The sequence below is a fragment of the Lepisosteus platostomus genome, chromosome 5, assembly GCF_059453375.1.
Source record: "Lepisosteus platostomus isolate fLepPlt1 chromosome 5, fLepPlt1.hap1, whole genome shotgun sequence".
NCBI classification, from domain to species: Eukaryota; Metazoa; Chordata; class Actinopteri; order Semionotiformes; family Lepisosteidae; genus Lepisosteus; species Lepisosteus platostomus.
The window spans coordinates 36,021,910-36,044,618 of NC_142615.1; the positions used below are offsets into that span (position 1 = coordinate 36,021,910).

The following is a 22,709-nucleotide window of genomic DNA, read 5'->3' on the forward strand; positions in this document are numbered from 1 at the left end:
CTCTTCCTGTTGTTCCTGGGCCTCAGGGGATGGGGTTCCGACTTCCTGGGCTGCCTCTTCCTGTTGTCCCTGGGCCTCGGGGGAGGGGGTTACCTCTTCCTGGGCTGCCTCCTCCTGTTGTCCGTGGGACTCGGGGGAGGGGGGTTCTGTTTCCTGGGCTGTCACTTCCTGTCGTCTTTGGGCCTCGGTGGGGAGGGTTTCCATTTCCTGGGCTGCCTCCTCCGGTTGTTCCTGTGCCTCGGAGGAAGAAAGTTCTCCCTTACCACTCTTTTCTTTTGTCCTTCCGAAGGTGGATCCGCCCTGCATCTCTTCTCCCGCTTTCTCTTTCCCTTCTTGCTGGGAGTTATTAGGGCCCTTCCTCCGGTCAGCCATTTTGTCCGTCGTCCTGGCGGCCATCTTGTGGCACTGGTGCAGCTAGGGGTGTGGCCTCGGCAGTGTCGGTTCTCTGCGGGGGAGGTGCGGGTTCTTGTTCTCACCTCTCTCCCTTTGTCCACCACCTGCGCAAACGAAGGTTTGCTTACCTTGCATTGGTGAAGGAGGTGTCCCTCGGCGCCGCATCCGTCGCACTTTTTGGCTGCCCGGCAGAAGAAGACCCTCCCTGCCCGCCCACCACTCCCTCAACTTTACCATTTGTACTCCCGGAGAAGTATGACGGCAATCCTGCAGGCTACAGGGGCTTTATTGCCCAGTGCTCCCTGGCTTTTCAGCTGCAGCCTGAGCGTTTTTCTACTTCTCGACAGAGGATCGGATTCGCACTTTCCTTGCTCACAGGCAAAGCATTGGATTGGGCTGCAGTATTGCTTGCTAGAGGAGATCAGCTGTTCTCTGACTTTCAGCTTTTTGCTGACCGTCTCCAGGCGCGTTTTTCTCAAAGCAACCCGGATTTGACTTGCCTTCGGCTTTCCTCTCTTCGCCAGGGCGACAGACCACTGCAAGATTATGTGGCTGAATTCCAAGCTCTCGCCACGGAGTCTGCCTGGAACCCGGAAGCTTTGGTTTGCCTCTTCGCTAAGGGTCTCTCGGAGGATCTAAAGGACCACCTGGTGCTCATGTCCTTACCAACCTGGTCTCTAGAGGTGGCTATCGCTGCGGTAGTTGAATTGGACACTCACATTCGGCTGCGGAGAGCGGAGAGACACCCAGGAAGCAGACCTGTGCGCCCCATGGGTCCTCCCCTCGTGGCGCCCACCCTGCCACATGCACCCCTGTCCTTGGAGGAAAAGGAAAGGCGCCGTCAGGAGGGGCTGTGTCTGTACTGCTCTGCGTCGGGTCACCTGCTCGCTACTTGTCCTTTGAGACCCCCACATCCACCTCGAGTTCCTCTACTGCTTACTGTTAGTGTCAGTAGTGCTGTTTTTTCACAATCCTCTTCAGGGCCTTTATTCCCAGCTGAGATTTCCTGGATGGACACGCACCTTCCCCTTTCGGTTTTGGTGGATTCAGGGGCAGCTGGGAATTTTATGGATGCCTCTTTTGCTAAGAAGTGGGATATTCCTCTTGCTCCGCTTTCACCCCCTATCTGCATTCAAACGTTGGATGGGTCACCGATCGCTCCTGGACGTATTTCCTGGCAGACCATTCCCCTATCCCTTACTGTTGGTGCCACTCACGTGGAGGACATTTCACTCCTTCTCCTGGACTCCCCTGCTTACCCTGTGATCCTGGGCCTTCCCTGGCTCAAAAAGCATGATCCCCACATCTCCTGGGCCAAGAATGAGATCATTGCCTGGAGCCATGCCTGTCGTGATAACTGTTGTCGTCCTCCACTCAAGGTTGCTGCTTCAGTAAACCTCTTGGAAGAACACTCTATTATTCCCCCCCAATATGCACATTTGAAGCAAGCCTTTGACAAACAGAAAGCTCTATCGCTCCCCCCTCACCGCACCTATGACTGTGCAATAGATTTGCTTCCAGGAGCACTCCCACCCAAAGGACGGATCTACCCGCTCACTCAGACAGAGAATGAAGCCCTGCAGGATTATATCAAGGAGGCCCTGAATTCTGGTTTTATTCGTCCCTCCTCGTCCCCAGCCTGTGCTGGGTTCTTCTTCATAGGGAAGAAGGACGGCTCCTTGAGGCCGTGTATTGATTACAGAGGCCTGAACTCCATTACAGTCAAACATCCCTACCCCTTGCCTTTAATCCCAGCCGCTCTGGAGTCCCTACGTGGAGCCTCCATTTTCTCAAAACTAGATCTACGAGGGGCTTATAATTTAATCAGGATCCGTGAAGGGGATGAGTGGAAGACAGCCTTTATGACCACGCACGGCCACTATGAATATCAGGTGATGCCTTTTGGACTCGCTCATGCCCCGGCAGTCTTCCAATCCTTCATAAATGACATCTTCATGGACATTATTGGAAAATTTGTCTTGGTATACTTGGATGACATCCTCATTTTTTCCACCGACCCTCAGGAACATGTCCATCACGTCCAGGAGGTCTTGTCCAGACTCATCGACAACCAGCTCTACGCCAAGCTTGAGAAATGCATTTTTCATGCTTCTAAGATTCACTTTCTGGGCTACATTATTTCTCCTCTTGGAGTCGAGATGGACTCAGCCAAGGTGGCAGCTATCAATGATTGGCCTGTGCCACGTAATTTGAAGCAAATCCAACGCTTTTTAGGTTTTGCCAACTTCTACAGGCGATTCATCCGGAACTTTAGCTCCGTGGTGGCGCCCATTACGGCTCTGACCCGCAACCGTCCTAGTCGGGGTAAATGGAATCCGGAGGCTAACCAGGCATTCCTGCGCTTAAAACGTCTCTTCAGCTCCGCTCCTCTCCTACGGCATCCGGATCCCTCCCGGCCTTTCATTGTTGAAGTTGACGCCTCTGCCCATGGGGTTGGTGCAGTCCTCTCCCAGTGCCTCGAAGAGGATCGCCTCCCTCATCCATGTGCTTTCTTTTCCAAGAAGCTCTCTCCTGCTGAGGTTAACTATGATGTGGGCAATCGGGAACTCCTAGCTATCAAGCTGGCCCTCGAGGAATGGAGACACTGGCTGGAGGGGGCTCAGCACCCCTTTGTCATTATTACGGACCATAAGAACCTGTCCTATATTCAATCTGCCAAGCGCCTCAACTCGCGTCAGGCCCGTTGGTCACTTTTCTTTTCTCGTTTCAATTTTCTTATCACTTACACTCCTGGCTCGAAGAATGGAAGGGCTGATGCACTCTCTCGGCTCCATGACCCCCCAGACCTGGACGACACACCTGAACCAATCATCTCTCCTAACAGAATCGTGGCAGCGATTCATTGCTCCATTGAAGATCAGGTCAGGCGTGCCTTCAACGGAACTACAGTTCCTCTGTGCTGCCCCCCGGATAAGCTTTTCGTCCCGAACAACTTACGTTCTGCGGTTTTGCAGTGGGGACATGATTCCCGGTTTGCCGGCCACCCGGGATGCAGACGCACTCTGGACCTCCTCACCAGGGACTTTTGGTGGCCTTCCATGCGATCTGATGCAGCAGAGTACGTCCGGGCTTGCCCGGTCTGTGCCAGGAGCAAGACTCCGCGCTCTAGGAAGGCTGGCCTCCTTCACCCCCTTCCAATCCCACACCGCCCTTGGTCCCACATAGCTGTTGACTTCATTACGGACCTTCCTAACAGTCAGGGTCATACGGTAATCATGGTGGTCTCCGATCGTTTTTCCAAAGCAGCCCATTTTGTCCCCCTCCCAGCATTGCCCACAGCCCAGGAAATGGCATCTTTGTTTCTACAACAGGTCTTTAGGATACATGGTTTGCCTGATGACGTTGTCTCGGACAGGGGACCGCAATTTATCTCGGCCTTTTGGAAGGCTTTCTGTCAAACTCTAGGGACTCATGTATCTTTGACTTCTGGTTATCATCCTGAGGCCAATGGTCAGATGGAAAGGACCAATCAAAGCCTCCTGACCTTTTTGAGAGCCTTCACCTCCAGCTCACAGGATGATTGGTCATCACTACTTCCCTGGGCAGAATATGCCCACAATTCTCTTACCTCCTCCTCCACAGGTCTCTCTCCCTTCCTTTGTTCTTTAGGTTATCAGCCCACTCTCATCCCTGTCACACCTCCACTCACGGCAGTGCCGTCCGTGCAACAATATATTGCCAAACTGCGAAGGACCTGGAAAATGGCGAGGACAGCTCTTATTAAGTCAACCCAGCGCCACGCCAAATTCGCCAACCGACACCGCAGACCAGCCCCTCGTTTTCGGAAAGGACAGTTTGTTTGGTTATCTACACGGAACCTACCTATACATCAGCCTTCCAAAAAGCTTGGGCCTAGATATATTGGTCCCTTCCGGATTCGTTCCCGGATCACCCCGGTTACCTTCCGTCTTGCTCTCCCCCCTACCCTCAGAATCCACCCCTCATTTCATGTCTCCCTCCTAAAACCTGTTTACCGCTCGCCCCTTGCGGCTCCCCAACATCGCCCGCCACCTCCTCGTCGCATTCAGGGGCGCCCGATTATACGGTCCACAAGATCATTGACTCCAGATGGAACCGCGGTACCCTGCAGTATTTTGTCGACTGGGAAGGTTTTGGTGCCGAGGAGAGATCTTGGGTTCCAGAGAAGGATATTTTGGACCCTACACTAATCAGTGACTTTCACAGGGACTATCCTAATCGTCCGTCTCGGGCGTCGGGAGCCGCCCGTGAAGGGGGGGGTACTGTCACGACCACCAGCCAGCGGAGATCAACACGTAAGCGAGCCAATCAGCACCAGCAGCGGATTACTACTAACAAGCGCCGCCGCACGAGTTAACACACCTGCAATTGCTCTACCGTGCGGCACGCCGGGTTATTTATACCATTCGTACCTGATTCCCGTTGCTCGGTATTGAGTTCTCTTCTTGTTGCTCAGCCTAGCGTTCTCACCCCTCTTTTGCCTTCCTGGAATTCTGCCTGCACCTTTTGCCTTCGGACTTCGGATCTCGTCTCGCCCTTTGGATTGTTTGCTATCATTGCCTGTTTTGGATTTGACCCTGTAGCTCTCTTTTCGACTATGATTCTGTCTCACGTTTTGGATTGTTCGCCACCAGTGCCTTTACCGGATCTCGACTTACCTTCGCCTTCGGACTACGGCTCAGCTCCTGGATTTGCTCGGTACGTTTACTTACCTCCCTGCGACTCCTGCATCTGCATCGGATCCTTTTCACCTCTACAGAGCATCGTTACAGCTGCTTCCTGTTGGAAAAGACACAACAACAATCACAGCACCAGAGCAAACCAGGATGAAGTGCTTTAAACCTAATGTGATTCAGGATTAGCCAGTTTTACTTCCCAACAACTTTGCAAAACCATCCTGCCTCTGTAAAACTGGGCTTCATAGGACTGACGGACCGCAGAGGCTTCTCAGAATTAACCAAGTCGTGAGCTAAGCAGATCACCAAAAAAAGAAAACCGGAGCAAAAAAAAAAAAAGGCAGAACAATAGAAATTTCCCAAATCCCAGAGACAGGGCAGCAAACCCCTCGGGACTGACGAGCAGCAAGCGAAAGCGCGCAGCCCTGTCAACAGCACTCACCAGCGCCGGCACGCTGCCACGCACAGACACCCCGCCAACAGTCTCCGAGAGGGGAAGAGCAGGCAGGCTGGAGATAAGCCCCAGCCCGGGCTGGGCGGTGTCGGGTTACACCCCTCCGCTGTCAAACACTGCCTGCCGGCCCGATCTCTTCAATCCAGCCCTCCGCTCTGAACCTGCAAAACCTGTGTGTCAGGCCGGGGCCAGAAAACAACAAGGAAACGTGCGCTGCTTGCGACCGGGGAACCTGGCACGGCAGCGACTGCCCGGGCAGGACCGAGACAACTCCAGCGCCGGCACACGAAGCCACTTTTCTCATCTGCCCTTTGCGGCGCACATAAAAAAAAAAAAGTAACGCTTTCAGCTGACACGGGCACTGGGGATCTCCCTCCTGAGACTCACTTCACTACAGGACCGACCGCTACCACGTCCCCCAAAGCCCTGTGCTTACGAGCCACACTTCTCGCCATGACGACGACCAGAGCACCAGCGGGCGTCTGAGAAACCTGGAGGACGGGCTGGGAGAGGGAGAGGCTGCAGTTGAGGGGGGGGTGGGGAGGGAGATCAAGACAGGGCGACACCTCCGAAAGCAATCAGCAAAAAAACAAATAAATAAAGGCAAAAGAACTGCACTCGGGGAGATTCAGCAATGTACAGCCCCATCCCCTTCAAAAATATAAGAAATATATTCAGTGAACAAATATATTTAATGAACTGTGTAACACAGAGCTGGAAAGGTGAACTCAGGATGGCTGAGCAATTGATAAGTTGGAGTTGTCTTTTTATACGTGAATAATTGCAAATGTCTTGATCCGATTCATATTCAAATGTTAAACAAGCGAAAAACGCATCACTATAGACCAGGATGAACAAGTGGTTAAGGCGTCCACGTGGGTTCAAGCCCCCCTCCTGTAATAATTTTGAAGTGACAGAACACTTTGAAGATTTACATTCTATTTAAATATGAATTTACTAAATTTCAGTTCTTTTCACTCTCTGGGATAACTGAACTCTCACTATTGCATACTGAAGGCTTTACATGCATTAGTTCAGGTGGGTAGCTGCGTCAGCATGCGTAGTCTGCAAAAGAACAAGTAATAGGTTTATTCCATTCTGAAAAGAGAAGAAAGAAAAGATAATGTTTCAGCCGTGAAGCCTTCTTCAGAAACGTTGTGTTTCTTTCTTCTCTATTCAGCATGGAATAAATCTATTACTTGTGCCTTCAATGCCACCTGTCTGATCAAGAAAGCACAACAGCATCTGTACTGCCTAAGACGGTTGAAGAAGTCTAATATATGTCCCCAGATCCTTACTAACTTTTACAGATGCACCACAGAAACCACACTGACAGGTTGCATCACAGTGTGGTATGGCAACTACAGTATTGCTGACCACAAAGCCCTACAGTGGGTGGTGAAAACTGCTCAGTCCATCACTGGGGTTGCCCTCCTATCTATACAGGACATTTATGACAGACGGTGCTTGAGGAAAGCTCTAAGCATCATCAAAGACCCCACACAGCCCAGTTACAGACTGTATGACCCTCTACCATCTGGAAAACGGTACCGGAGCATTCGGGCCCAGACTACCAGACTCGGAGACAGTTTTTACCCCCGCACTATCAAACTATTAAACTCCCAGCCTCTCTCACTCTCACCTCTCAACTATGATCTGAACCTCACAGTGCCTTCTTTCTTACCAAAAACTCACACATTGAAATCTACCTCTAACTCACATGTCAAAAAGCTCACTCCCCATCATTTCTATCCCTTTATTTCATTCTGTTGATGCATGTTTTTGCACATCTGATGTTGTTTTTGCACATTACCTTTTACCTTTTCTTGTTTTGCACATTGCCTGTCTTTCTTTTATTCTACAATTGTATTGTTGTTGTTGTTGTTTTTTTTTTTTGTACTATGTATCGTCCAAAAGCTAGCTAAACAGCATTTCGTTATACCATATACCTGTATATGAGTATAATGACAATAAACTTGAACTTGAACTTGAACATTGGAGGTGTGTGGGATTATCGACCATGTCTTTATGTAACTTTGCATAAAAACAATTGTGCATTAATTATTAGGCATATTTTATTAGTATTATAAGTGATTAAGTGATAAAAGCTAAAAATCATATTCTCAGTCGTTAAAATGCATAATTTAGCAAAAGAGTTGTACATGATGATAAGACGTTCTCTAGCCAGCAGCCATATCACCCTGCAACTCACAACTGGCAACCCACTGAAGCTACGCAGGTGTGAGCCTGGTCAGTACCTGGATGGGAGACCTCCTGGGAAAAACTAAGGTTGCTGCTGGAAGAGGTGTTAGTGGGGCCAGCAGGGGGCGCTCACCCTGCAGTCTGTGTGGGTCCTAACGCCCCAGTATAGTGACGGGGACACTATACTGTAAACAGGCGCCGTCCTTCGGATGAGACGTAGAACCGAGGTCCTGACTCTCTGTGGTCATTTTAAAAAAAAAAAATCCCAGGGCGCTTCTCGAAAAGAGTAGGGGTGTAACCCCGGTGTCCTGGCCAAATTTCCAATTGGCCCTTACTAATCATGGCCTCCTAATAATCCCCCTCTATGAATTGGCTACATTACTCTGCTCTCCTCCCCACTGATAGCTGATGTGTGGTGAACGTTCTGGTGCACTATGGCTGCCGTCGCATCATCCAGGTGGATGCTGCACATTGGTGGTGGTGGAGGAGAGTCCCTGTCATTACCTGTAAGGTGCTTTGAGTGGTGTGTCCAGAAAAGGGCTATCTAAGTGTAAGCAATTTATTAATTAACTACAGTATACTGTACTGTTTCACACTACAGTAAACTACAGTATACTGTTCATTCACCCTAAGTAGACACAGAGAGTGTGTGAGGTCTTTGTCCTCCAGTGTTGCTCACTCAGCTCCCAGCTGGGAGTTCACAGGTCTGGACTCACCTGGGGAAGCAGAGCTCTGAGTCAGCATGGGAGTCCCCATTACCTGTAAAGCGCTTTGAGTGGAGTGTCCAGAAAAGCGCTATATAAGTGTAAGCAATTATTATTATTATTCGCTTAAGGCCATCTTGATGCATTACACACAAACGCCCACTAGAGGGAAGTGTTTAAAAAAGAACAATCATTAACAATCATTAACTTCTGTATTAGCAACCACTGTACGTCCTATAATATGTAAATTGATCGGTTTAAGTAATTGTCCAGATGGAAAGATAAACCGTTAAGAAACTTTACTAGTTTAAACAGTTAAGACAGGAGTAATACACAGAGAATTGCTAAAGTAGTGCCCATTTACATAAGGGGTGACAAAACCGTCCCAAATAATTCTAGACCATTATGTTTGTCTTCTATTTATTTAAGTCTGAAGGGAGTGTCCCACACTGACAGGCTGCAGGAACTGAGTCTCTTTAGTCTGAAGGGAGTGCCCCACTCTGCCAGGCTGGAGGAACTTAGTCTCTTTAGTCCTGAACAGGGAAGACTATTAGGTAACCTGATAAGTTTCATAGGCATTAATGACAAAGACAACCCAGAGGAAATTGGTGGAATAGAAGCACATTTAAAACAGAGAACGTGAGGTACTTATTTACACAGAGGGCAGTGGGAGTGGGGAACAAGCTGCCCAGCCTTGTGGTTAAAGCCGATACCCTGGCTTCTCTCCAGTCACAGCTGGGTGAGCTCCTGGGATCAATTAACGACCAGATGGCCTGAATGACCTCCTCTCATTTATAAACGTTTTTATGCTATTTTGTATAATTACTGCTTCATATACTGGTAAACAGTCTGTATGGACCCCTCATAATTGTGATCTAAACAGAAAATACCCTTGTCTATGACAAGATAACAATGACAGTAATACCTTAGTCAGTGTATTGTAGTTCAAATATCAGAGGAACTGAAATAGTTAAAACGTCGTTAGATGTGTAATAGTTGGGCCTCTGACCAATGAGAATCCAGGTAAAGTACAAAATAGGGTGAGAACTATCAGATCTTTTTTACAACAGCAACACAGAGGAAGACATGGACGCAACGCGCACCCTGCCTTTCTTCATCTGTGAGTGAGATGTTGGTGTTACCGGTTGAATCACCAACATGTAGGAATTCCTTGACTTCGTTAACGACCCTAAACGCTTGGTGGACTTCGTACTGATCATCCTTATTGTTAAATAAAATTATTTACAACTGGGGCACGTGCGAATATTCAGTTAAGCACGTTCTATGAATATCAAATCGATTGCTCAAACATTTATATCAATTACGCAAGTTAATAATATACTCCAATAGCCTCAGTTTGCAGTATGTAGTGTCTTTTTACATGATAGTTTTTTGTTTGATTGATGCAGCGGTTTCCTTTTTGTTATACAGTATGCTTGTGTGGGGCATTGCTGACCTTCTTCAGGTAAAAAAATAGAGGTCGTTAAAAGATTCATGTTATAGTTGGCATTTTCCACAACACGGCATTTTACGATACCAAATTAATGATTGCAAAACGCGAGTTTTAAAAAAATTGCGAGTATCCAACTTTGAATAATAACTTTCCTCGCGTTAGACTGAAATACCCCCATAGAGCCTCAGTTGGTAATTTTAGTATAATGGAAAAAAACATCTGTGAAATATTTAGAGCATGTCCACTCTACCTTCATTGTCTTCTGTTATTAATCCCCTGTTATTAGGTAAACTGCTTACTCCCTATCTTACAGTTCTTTTCTAGTTGGGAAAGATCACTGGAAAATGTAATATACACAGCATTTGCCTCTGTCGCGATATTTTTCTCTGATTCTCTAATCTAATATTTTTATTTTACAGTTGCTTTTATCTCACATATTGTTTTATCTTTGAGAAGCCCTTTAAGATAAAAGGCGCTCTCTTCCTAATAAAGTTTTTTTTTTTCCATCAGTTTCGCTATGAAATCATTTAGGTCATATTTTCCTAGACCCGGACTTCACCATTTAAGGGTTAAATTAATTTTTAAAATTATATACATATACAGCAATTGTGACAATAATAATTCTTACCCCTAATTTTATTCTGGCAAAATATTTTAATTTTTACAGGAACAAAAGAAACACAGCATTTAATAAATTATAAAGACGTAAGTCAGGTTAGAGAACAGAAATTAACTGCTGACACAGGTAAAAATTGAATTTTAGAAAGATTTTAGGCTGAGAGAAAGATAGAAAGGAATATTGATATGGAGACTTAAATTAGGAATAATATTTTTCAGTATTGCAGAATGGAAAGATAGCAAGTGACAGCAAATGACAGTAGAACATTTCCCCTTGTTTTTTTCCTTGATATTGAACCATTGGGTTGAATATGTCGATGCCTTTTTTTGGGGGGGGGGGGGATTTTGAGTACTGGAATCATAGGTTTCTCTGCTCAAGACTGAAAATATTTACCTATTTCATCCCTTCAGTGTCGCCGGTGCCTGATGCTCACAATGATTTCCTGTTTAACTGTGGTTTGTTCCCTACAGGCAGTTGTTATTATCATTATAAATATTCACAAGATGCCTTTCCAAGTCCAAGAACGCTGTAATAATAATAATAATAATAATAATAATAATAATAATAATAATAATAATAATTTCTTTCTTCAACAGAGAATAATTCAATAGGTATCATATTATAAATATTATAAATATTACATTGTATCCTACAGTTACTGTAGTTAAATCCCAGTAGAGAGAGAGCTCTTCATGTATAATGATACAACCACTCTAATGATATAATAAATATATTGTCATTAATTTGTAAAGAAATGTAAATATATTATTATATCGAGAACCAAGCCCTCAAAATGTACTCATTTTTCATCAACAGAGGATACCCCAGCAGTGTTATTGACAGGGCCCTTGCCCGAGCCAAAAACACCCCTCGGACCATCAACACAATCAGGAACTCCTGCTGTAACAACCACATTCCATTGGTGCTTCCTTACCACCCCAACACACTTCCTATCCCCAGGACCATTAACCACAACTTTTCCTATCCTACAGAATGATCCCTCCATTGGGGCCCTCTTTTCTGATCGCCCCATCATCTCATATCACCGACCACCTAATCTGCACAACCTTCTTGTTCACAGCTCCCTTGACCGCCCTCAGCAACCATCCACACCAGGCACTTTCCCTTGCAACAGAGCTCACTGTATCACCTGCAAATACACATCAAACACCACACTCATTCAAGGCCCCTCAGGACAATTCTGGATCACCCAGATGGCATCCTGTACCTCCAGCAACCTTATTTACTGTATCTCTTGCAGTAAATGCCCAGCTGTCTACATTGGGGAAACAGGAAGGAGACTTGGAGACCGCTTTAGAGAACACGTCAGGGCTGTGAAGATTAAAGATCTCTCCAAGCCCATTGTTTCTCATTTCACCTCTGATGGCCATGACCACTCTAATCTCTTTCTGTGCTCTCAAAGATGGTTTTCCAAACTCATACATCAAAAAGACTACAGAAACCAAAATTATCCTGCAGCTTCCCCCTTCTCTTAACGACAGACTACTTTTCTTCTAAACACCTCTCTACACCTATTCTGACTTCACACCTTTACATTACCTTTGCTGTCTGCCCTGTCTTTCTCACACCTGAAGAAGGCTCCACGGCTGAAATGTTGTTTTCTTTCTTCTTTTTTTCAGCATGGAATAAACCTATTACTTGTTCCTAGTGAATATATCTATAGATACAGCTACAGCTACAGTAGAGATACAGTACAGATAGAGTACAGTAGACATATAGATATAGTAAAGATCTTGAGACAGTACAGATACACTCCTGGTACTGGGAGGGGATTCAAATCTTCAATATATATCAATAATAATATATACAGGTACAATATAAATCTAGGGAAAAGGGTTTGAGTTTATTTGGTGGGTTTAATGGCGCGCTCACTCGAAGGCTCCATGGTTCATGAAGAGTCTTTTCTGTGCCGTGACGCGCCCCCTCCTGGCGTGATCCTGCCCAATGCCCAGACAGGGATAGGAAAGCAACAGGTAAATACGGTCATTTCCATCATTAATTATTAAACAAAGGCACTTATTTTAAAAAGCAGGGCTTATTATTTTGTCAGAATCAGCCGGCAAAACTGCAGTGCCCTTCCAAGCGACTATACCACGACACCTAGAGTGGCCTTGAGACGCTGTTGCCAGTGTAACCCGCTTCTCTGACAAGGCGCCGGCTTTAAGAACTACAACTCCCATCAAGCACCCCATGTGTCTTCCTGTGACATCAGAGTCCCGCTGCTGCGTTGCCATGGAGACACCCAGCAGGTAGTGGCGGCTGGTTGGCAGAAGGAGCTTGGATTGGATTCCAGGTTTTAAAAGTTTATTTTCTGAAAAACAACAGGAAACTACGGGATGGTTCCCAGAGATATTTACAAATCTCGAGAACGGCAAGCTGCTCCTGGGGATGATCTTCTCCCGTTTGAAACTCTACTACGACACATTTGAACACGACATGACATCACGACTTCTATCATGACTGTCGAAATACACGACCATTACAACACAGTGACACAGTGACGCAGCGCCTCAGCACATTTCGCTATCAGAGTCCTGCATTATAACACAGAAAACACTTTTAACACAAAGATACAACAAATACAAACGCCTGAGCCTCAACCTGCTGAGGCTCCTCGCACAGACACAGAAACCACAGACACTTAAAACCTTTTTAGTGCTGCAGGTTTCCTGCTCCTGCATTAAAGACAAGAAGAAGCCCCACTGGAGCCCAGCAGTGGGAGCCTGGTCAGTACCTGGAGGCGAGACACCTGGGAAAGCTGAGGCTGCTGCTGGGAGATGTGTGAGTGGGGCCAGCAGGGGGCGCTCTCACCCTGCAGTCTGTGTGGGTCCTAATGCCCCAGGATAGTGACGGGGACACTGGACTGTAAACAGGCGCCGTCCTTCGGATGAGACATAAAACCAAGGTCCTGACTCTCTGTGGTCATTAACAATCCCAGGGTGTCTCTCAAAAAGAGTAGGGGTGTCCTGGCCTAATTACCCCCCTGGCCTTTACCCATCATGGCCTCCTCATAACCCCCCTCTCTGAACTGGCTTCATCCCTCTGCTCTCCTCCCCACTGAGAACTGGTTTGTTGGGAGAGGACTGGAGCATCATCCAGGTGGGGCTGCACACTGGTGGCAGCAGTGGGATCCCCAGGACCTGTAAAGAGCTCTGAGTGGAGTGACCAGAAAAGAGCTATAGAAGTGAATTATTATTATTATTATTATTATTATTATTATTATTATTATTATTATTATTATTATTGTTGTTATTTTCGATCATCTTATGTGGACCCCTCCAAGTGGCCAGGAACTTAGACTTGGAAGTAGAAACGAGCATCTTTTTCCTCTTTTGGATGGAACTGACGATGCCCCAATATCCCCTGGCAACCAGAGCAGCCACAGGTGTAGGAGGGTATAGTAGTGTGTGTGGAGGTGTAGGGGGTACAGTAGTGTGTGTGTGTACAGGTGTAGGGGGTACAGTAGTGTGTGTGTGTACAGGTGTAGGGGCGTACAGGAGTGTGTGTGGGGGTGTAGGGGGTACAGTAGTGTGTGTGGAGGTGTAGGGGGTACAGTAGTGTGTGTGTGTACATGTGTAGGGGGGTACAGTAGTGTGTGGAGGTGTAGCGGGGTACAGTAGTGTGTGTGTACAGGTGTAGAGGAGTACAGTAGTGTGTGTGCAGGTGTAGGAGGTACAGTAGTGTGTGTGTGCAGGTGTAGGAGGTACAGTAGTGTGTGTGTGCAGGTGTAGTGGGGTACAGTAGTGTGTGTACAGGTGTAGGGGGTATAGTAGTGTGTGTGCGCGTGTGTGTACAGGTGTAGGGGGCTACAGTAGTGTGTGTACAGGTGTAGAGGGTACAGTAGTGTGTGTGTGTACAGGTGTAGAGGGTACAGTAATGTGTGTGGAGGTGTAGGGGGTACAGTTGTGTGTGTGCAGGTGTAGTGGGGTACAGTAGTGTATGTCTGTACAGGTGTAGTGGGATACAGGAGTGTGTGTGCAGGTGTAGGGGGGTACAGGAGTGTGTGCACAGGTGTAGAGGGGTACAGTAGTGTGTGTACAGGTGTAGGGGATACAGTAGTGTGTGTGTTTGCAGGTGTAGGGAGGTACAGTAGTGTGTGTTTGTGTAGAGGTGTACTGGGCTACAGTAGTGTATAGCTCTAGTGTTGAGGAAGGAGGGGTGTGGTTACTGCTCTCTTACTCACTCTTGCTGAATCTGAAAATCCAGGAATGTCCCAGGAGGAATCAAGCGCTGTCCCAGGATTGTCACCAAACCACATACTGTATCTCTGTCCTCCAGCAGCTACGAGGGTGTGACTCTTGAGGGCTGTGGGTCCGGTCTGTACCCAGGTTATAGCGGCAGATCACAGGTGAGTCAGTGCAGGTGGATCAGAGCTCTGGAATAACAGGACATCTCTAGCTGGACCGGACCGGACCAGAACTCCTGCTGACTCAGAGCTCTGCTTCCCCAGGTGAGTCCAGACCTGTGAACTCCCAGCTGGGAGCTGAGTGAGCAACACTGGAGGACAAAGACCTCACACACTCTCTGTGTCTACTTAGGGTGAATGAACAGTATACTGTAGTTTACTGTAGTGTGAAACAGTACAGCATACTGTAGTTTACTGCAGTGTGAAACAGTACAGTATACCATAGTTTACTGCAGTTTGAAACAGTACAATGTACTGTAGTTTACTGGAGTATGTTCTAGTACAGTATACTGTAGTTAATTAATAAATTGCTTACACTTAGATAGCCCTTTTCTGGACACACCACTCAAAGCACCTTACAGGTAATGACAGGGACTCTCCTCCACCACCACCAATGTGCAGCATCCACCTGGATGATGCGACGGCAGCCATAGTGCACCAGAACGTTCACCACACATCAGCTATCAGTGGGGAGAAGAACAGAGCAATGAAGCCAGTTTATAGAGGGGGATTATTAGGAGGCCATGATGGGTAAGGGCCAATGGGAAATTTGGCCAGGATGCTGGGGCTACACCCCTACTCTTTTCGAGAAACGCCCTGGGATTTTTAATGACCAAAGAGAGTCAGGACCTCGGTTTTACGTCTCATCCGAAGGACGGCGCCTGTTTACAGTCCAGTGTCCCTGTCACTATACTGGAGCATTAAGACCCACATGGACAGCAGGGTGAGCACTCCCTACTGGCCCCACTAACAGCTCTCCCAGCAGCAACCTTAGTTTTTCCCAGGAGGTCTCCCATCCAGGTACTGACCAGGCTCGCACCTGCTTAGCTTCAGTGGGTTGCCTTTTGTGAGTTGCAGGGTATACAGTAAACAGTACACAGTATACAGTACTACACTACACTGTCCAGTAACACAACACTGCAGTGCGAAACAGTACAGTATACCGTAGTTTACTGCAGTTTGAAACAGTACAGTATACTGTAGTTTACTGCAGTGTGAAACAGTACAGTATTCTGTAGTAGTGTATTATGTGTTGTGGTACTGGACAGTGTAGTATAGTACTGTATACCGTGTTGTGTTACAGGACAGTGTAGTGTAGTACTGTACACTGTGTTGTGTTACTGGACAGTGTAGTGTAGTAGTGTATACTGTGTTGTGTTACAGGACAGTGTAGTGTAGTAGTGTACACTGTGTTGTGTTACAGGACAGTATACTGTAGTAGTGTATACTGTGTTGTGTTACTGGACAGTGTAGTGTAATAGTGTATACAGTGTTGCATTGCTGGACAGTATACTGTAGTAGTGTATACTGTGTTGCGTTGCTGGACAGTGTTGTGTAGTAGTGTATACTGTGTTGTGTTACTGGACAGTGTAGTGTAGTGTTGCATACTGTGTTGTGTTACAGTATACTGTAGTCGTGTATACTGATTTGTGTTACTGGACAGTGTAGTGTAGTAGTGTATGCTGTGTTGTGTTGCTGGACAGTGTAGTGTAGTAATGTATACTGTGTTGTGTTACTGTGAAGTGTACTGTAGTAGTGTATACTGTGTTGTGTTACAGTATACTGTAGTTATGTATACTGTGTTGTGTTACTGGGCAGTGTACTGTAGTAGTGTATATTGTGTTGCATTGCTGGACAGTGTAATGTAGTAGCGTATACTGTGTTGTGTTACTGGACAGTGTAGTGGTGCATACTGTGTTGTGTTACAGTATACTGTAGTCGTGTATACTGTGTTGTGTTACTGGACAGTGTAGTGTAGTAGTGTATACTGTGTTGCGTTGCTGGACAGTGTAGTAGTGTATACTGTGTTGTGTTACTGGACAGTATACTGTAGAAGTGTATACTGTGTTGTGTTGCTGGACAGTATACTGCAGTAGTGTATACTGTGTTGTGTTACAGTATACTGTAGTCGTGTATACTGTGTTGTGTTACTGGACAGTGTAGTGTAGTAGTGTATACTGTGTTGTGTTGCTGGACAGTATACTGTAGTAGTGTATACTGTGTTGCGTTGCTGGACAGTGTAGTAGTGTATACTGTGTTGTGTTACTGGACAGTATACTGTAGTAGTGTATACTGTGTTGTGTTGCTGGACAGTACACTGCAGTAGTGCATACTGTGTTGTGTTACAGTATACTGTAGTCGTGTATACTGTGTTGTGTTACTGGACAGTGTAGTGTAGTAGTGTATACTGTGTTGTGTTGCTGGACAGTATACTGTAGTAGTGTATACTGTGTTGTGTTGCTGGACAGTATACTGCAGTAGTGTATACTGTGTTGTGTTACAGTATACTGTAGTAGTGTATACTGTGTTGCGTTGCTGGACAGTGTAGTAGTGTATACTGTGTCGTGTTACTGGACAGTATACTGTAGTAGTGTATACTGTGTTGTGTTGCTAGACAGTATACTGCATTAGTGTATAATGTTTTGTGTTACAGTATACTGTAGTAGTGTATACTGTGTTGCATTACTGGACAGTGTAGTGTAGTGTTTCACTGCTCACAGGGTCTAAGACACCACCCAGTGCAGGAGTGGAAGTAAGGAGATCAGCTACAGGAGACAAATAACCAAACAAGAGCCACATGTGTGAGCTCCTACCCAACAGGATCTCTTTCCATAGTCCTGCCTGAGACTGTCTTCAGAGCACAGACCTGTAGAGACACTTCTGGAGACAAATTTTTTGTGAATTTTTTGAAGCTTGTTTGCTTTGATGATATTTAGTTTGTAGTTGAATTCTAATCTTAACTAATTTCTCATCTATTTTTCTAATGAAGGTGAAGATGGAGTGATTTTCATCTATCAGATAGGAGGGGTCATCGCAGTAAAATAAAAAAAATGTTAAAAATATAGAACAGCATTTTAAGACGGGGGAAGAAAATGGGAATTTTTATCAGCAACTTCAGTTGGCAGTTTACCAAGTTAGTCAAATGCTGAGGTTAAAATAGCTTTTCTGTCTTGTCTTGTCTTGTTCTCTCAGTGTTTATGGGAATTCATTTCTGCTCTGTCCCATTTCCATTGCCTGAGGCGAGAGCTGTTTTTATATGAACAGACACGTGTGTTGTCAGACTGGAGAGTCGTTATGTAACTACTCTTCTGTTTGTGCTCAACTGCTCATTTTAGTGGTTTCTGTCAGACCTGTAGCCAGTGTAGTTCAGTTGGCACAGTATTCAGCATGTCTACCAGTAATAATTGTGTTTCCTCTTCAGAGACGTCCTGATCAAAACACTGTATCCCATCAACTCCAGCCGTGAGAGGAACTGTGTATAGTGTATATTTTATTAAAAATCTTGTTATGCTTGAAACATAAATAATTGTATTGTAAAAAGCAAGTATTAAAATCTCATTATAACTGAGATATTTATACGTTTGTTCTAAATCAATTATTAATTTAATATAGTTATTTTAAATTTTCCTGAAGTGGAGAAATGGAAAATATGAGTAAATATGTTTCCTGTTGTGTTCTGCTATATGAGTGTGCTCTGATCTGCCTGCTGTTTTTAAACCTGTCAGTGTGAGACACTCCCTTTAGACTGAAGAGACTCGGTTCCTCCAGCCTGTCAGTGTGGAACACTGCCTTCAGACTAAAGAGACTCAGTTCCCTCAGCCTGACAGTGTGGGAAATTCCCCATAATTGACCTGATTGCTCTTCTCCAGAGTTGCAATATCTTTTCTGTCATCAAAATTTTACACAGTATCCCAGACAAGGCCTTCTTATTGTTATAGAATTTATGTTTAAATGAACACACTGTGATTGTAAATTCTACACTCTAACATTATGCTTTAATCTTTTCCTTTGCCTTTTAATGGTTCCTCTGAAAATGAAACTGACCAAGCTGAGAATCTGAACCATTGGTAGATGTGCTGTTTGGATTGATGTCTCTGGAGATCCTGCTGGAAACATGGACTCTGAGCGTCAGAGGTGAGAGCAGTCTCGGACTATAACATAATATTTTTCCAGTTCGGTGAAAAAGTTTGAAATTTTTAGGCATGGCATCTAGATATTTATTTATATTTATCTGTCTTCCAGAGGGTTTGTAGCTTTGAGCTCATTCAAAGGGAAACATTCCTGACCTGCAGTCCTATTGTAATTCTCTTTTCTCTTTATAAACACTTCTCAACTAACCCAGAGCCCTACTGACACACCCAATAAGAGCCAAGAAGAGAAAATGATATCCCTGCCTTAGCAGAACCGGAACCAGAAATACAAAGATCCTTCCTTCATTGCAATTATTGCTGGTTTTGTTTATTTTTTTCTTCATTTTCATTTTCCAGTGAATAAGGCCATTTTTGCCCTACTTCTGCTGAAAGACTTGATCTTTATTCACACAATATGAGTTGTCTGTGATGTGAAAACTCTCTGACAACACAAATGATCTCCAGAAAGAGAGTCAGAAAGCTGTGATGAGTCCTTTTCTGTCTCTTCACAGAGTCCGTCAGCAGAAGACAGTGAATCAGCTGAAGGGGAGCACATCACAGAGATAGGGTTTCCCCTAGCACTCAAGACATGCTCCCTGGACTGAAGTTATACTTTCCTTTATATACATTAAAAGTAGGCAAGACTAACATATCAAAGGAACATACAGGGAAAGGGGCAGTGTCTGAAGTCAAACACACAGGACAGGGAGATGCCATTTGGCATCCTACAATCTGTTTCATTTCTCTCTGGTTGAATGGGTGTGAGGAATCACAGGCTTTAGTTTGCACCTAAGACAGTGGTCTTAGGTGCGAACAGAAAACCTTTCCTGCGCACAGTCACTGTCCTGACCTTTTGACTCGGTCTTCCACACTATTATAGTGCACTTTATGATATACTATATATATATTAATATTATATAATACTTTATTATTACAGTGCACTTCTTCTAATATAAGAACAGAAGAACAGTTACAGGTGAGAGGAGCTCATGTGGTCGTTAATGGTTAACAGACCATTCTCTCTCTGTCCCATTTCCATTGGCTGAGGCGAGAGCTGTTTTTACATGAACAAACACATTTGGTGTCAGACTGGTTAGGTGAGATTCGTTATGTACAGTGGATATAAAAAGTCTACACACCCTTATGCAATTGCAGGTTTTTGTGATGTAAACCCAAGAATCAAGATAAATCATGTCATACATTTTTCCTGACCTGTAGCCTGTAGCCAGTGTAGTTTAGTTTGAACCTGCAGTATATATCACGCCTACCTGTAATAATTGTGTTTCCCTCTTCAGAGACATCTTGATCAAAACACTGTATCCCATCAACTCCAGCTGTGACAGGATATAGTGTATAGTGTTTATTTTATTAAAAATCTTGTTATGCTTGAAACATAAATAATTGTATTGTAAAAATCTCATTATTACTTAATACTTGTAAACTTCTGTTAGTACAGACAGATACTTTAGGGAAGATATTTATAAGTTTGTTCTAAATCCATTATGAAGTTAATATAGTTTGTATTAGTACAGTATAGCACTTTAAAACTCCCCTGAAGTGGAGAAATGGAAAATATGAGTAAATATGTTTCTTGTTGTGTTCTGCTATATGTCTGACTGCTGTAAAGACACAAAGTTTTTAAACCTGTCAGTGTGGGTCACTCCCTTCAGACTAAAGAGACTCACTTCCTTCAGACTAAACAGACTCTGATCACCTTAATCTGCCACTGTGTGTCATTAATTTTCTAGCCAATTTATTAAGTTTTATTTTTACTGAACCACCAGGTGGTGCCAGGGCAGAGTCTTCATCCCCCAGTTGAGCTCACCTTTACCTGAAGAGAACAGGATCTCCTCCCCCTCAGTTCACCAGGAAGAGAGAAGGAGAGAGAGAGATGGCGTCTGAGAGCTCAGCGCTCAGCCCTGGTGAGTTTTCTCTTGTTCTACCTGTGAGAGTGTCGGTAAGGGAGTCACTGAGGGTCTCTTCTGTGTCACAGAGCACAGCAGCAGCTGGAGAAGTTTCTTCCTGTCTGCTGAGAGTTTGTTCTGTCTGTCAAACACTCAGGGTCTGAATTAGAGAGACAGGAGCTGATTTACTTTCACTTTCTCCTGTCAGGGATCAAAGATCTTCTTATCAAACACAAATTCTGGGATAAGAGTAATATATTTAGGGAGGAATGTTTCTCTAATCCCAGAGTATCTGTCACAGTAGGAAGTGCACCTCTGTCTCTATTTCTCCCCGCTGGCAGTGGGAGCACAGCCTGTCCTCTCTGGCCAGCCAGGTCTGCCTGTGTCATCCAGTTTCTATGTCCAGGCTGTGGTCACTGATCCTGTACTTCGTCAGGGTCCATTTCTTTTTGCTGTTTCTTATCTTGGTTTCATATTCGGGTAGCGTGTATTGTCTGTTTAGGGGTCTGTAGCAGTTTATGTCATGTTTGTGTGTTCTATTGTGTAAGGTTGTGTTGTTTGTGTTATAATTTGGTTGACTCTCTGGGCAGTGATAAATAATCTGTACTCTTTCTCTCTTCAGGAAGAGAACAGAGACACTGTGATTTACAGCATCTCTCAGAGATCAGGATTGTGTTGCTGGATGAGCAGTGGTCTAGTAACACCTCAGCAGGAAACACCATCCTGGGCAGAGAGGACTTTGAGGCTGAGGAAGTAACTGAGGAGTGTGTGAAGAGACAGGGCGAAGTGGACAGGTGGCAGGTCACTGTAGTCAACACACAAGCATGGGATTTGTGGAAATTGATGTTGTGGACTGATCCACAGCACATCAGGCAGGGGGTTATGCATAGTGTGTCTCTGTGTCCCCCAGGACCCCACACTCTCCTCCTCGTGATTCCTGTAGACACATCGTTCACAGAAAGAGACAGGACATCAGTGGAGAAACATCTGGAGCTTCTCAGTGAGAGAGTGTGGAGACACACAATAGTACTGTTCACCTGGGGGGACACACTGAGAGACACAACCATTGAACAGCACATTGAGAGAGGAGGGAAGGAGCTCCAGTGGCTGGTGGAAAAATGTGGGAACAGGTATCATGTTCTCAACAACAAGAACAGGGGCGACTGCACTCAGGTCACAGAGCTGCTGGAGAAGATAGAGGACATGGTAGCAGAAAACTATGGGTGGCACTTTACCACTGAGATATACAGAGAGACAGCAGAAAGGATCAGACTGAAGGAACAAGAGACAGAGGAGCTGAGACAGAGGTTGGAGGAGAAACAGAGAGAGACAGAGGAGCTGAGACAGAGGGAGGAGGAGAGAGAGAGAGACAGAGGAGATGAGAAAGAGGGAGGAGGAGAGACAGAGAGAGACAGAGGAGCTGAGAAAGAGGGAGGAGGAGAGACGGAGAGAGATAGAGGAGCTCAGACAGAGGTAGGAAGAGAGACAGAGGAGCTCGGACAGAAGGAGGAGGAGAGACAGAGAGAGATAGAGGACTGTGAGAGAGAGAGAGAGAGAGAGAGGCAGCACAGAAGATGAGCTCCTAATTTCTTTGAGATTTTATTGTTTTCTGGAACTGAACAAATAGTCTAGGAATAAGGCAACATCTAACAAAACTAAAGAAAACTACAGAAGTAAAGTAAATTTGCCATTGAAAAAAAAAATCAACAAAGCAAACATCTAAAAAACTGAAGATCAACTATAAGACACAGCTACACCTGAGGATAAAGGACCTGAGGAAAAACTCCAAAAAGAAAAATCCACAAGAGATGAAGAGGAACAAACAGAAAAGGAATCATTAAAACAAGGATATAAGAATAAGAAGACAAGAAAGAAAGAGAAAAAGTACACCAAAGGAAACAAGAAGGAAAGGGAAAATACAAGCAGCATCAAGAGAAGCCAAGAACTCAGCCATCAACACGAAAAAC

The 22,709-nt window shown here is 45.3% G+C and overlaps 1 protein-coding gene across 1 annotated transcript; it reads left to right on the forward strand.

The window, feature by feature from the left end:
* Positions 1–20,689: 20,689 nt before the first annotated feature.
* Positions 20,690–22,540, forward strand: LOC148665946 (GTPase IMAP family member 9-like). The gene is made up of 2 exons (XM_088631675.1): positions 20,690–20,760; positions 21,365–22,540. Exons 1-2 carry the CDS (start codon positions 20,730–20,732, stop codon positions 22,318–22,320), a joined length of 987 nt encoding a protein of 328 aa, XP_088487801.1. The 5' UTR covers positions 20,690–20,729; the 3' UTR covers positions 22,321–22,540.
* The last annotated feature ends 169 nt before the right edge of the window (positions 22,541–22,709 follow it).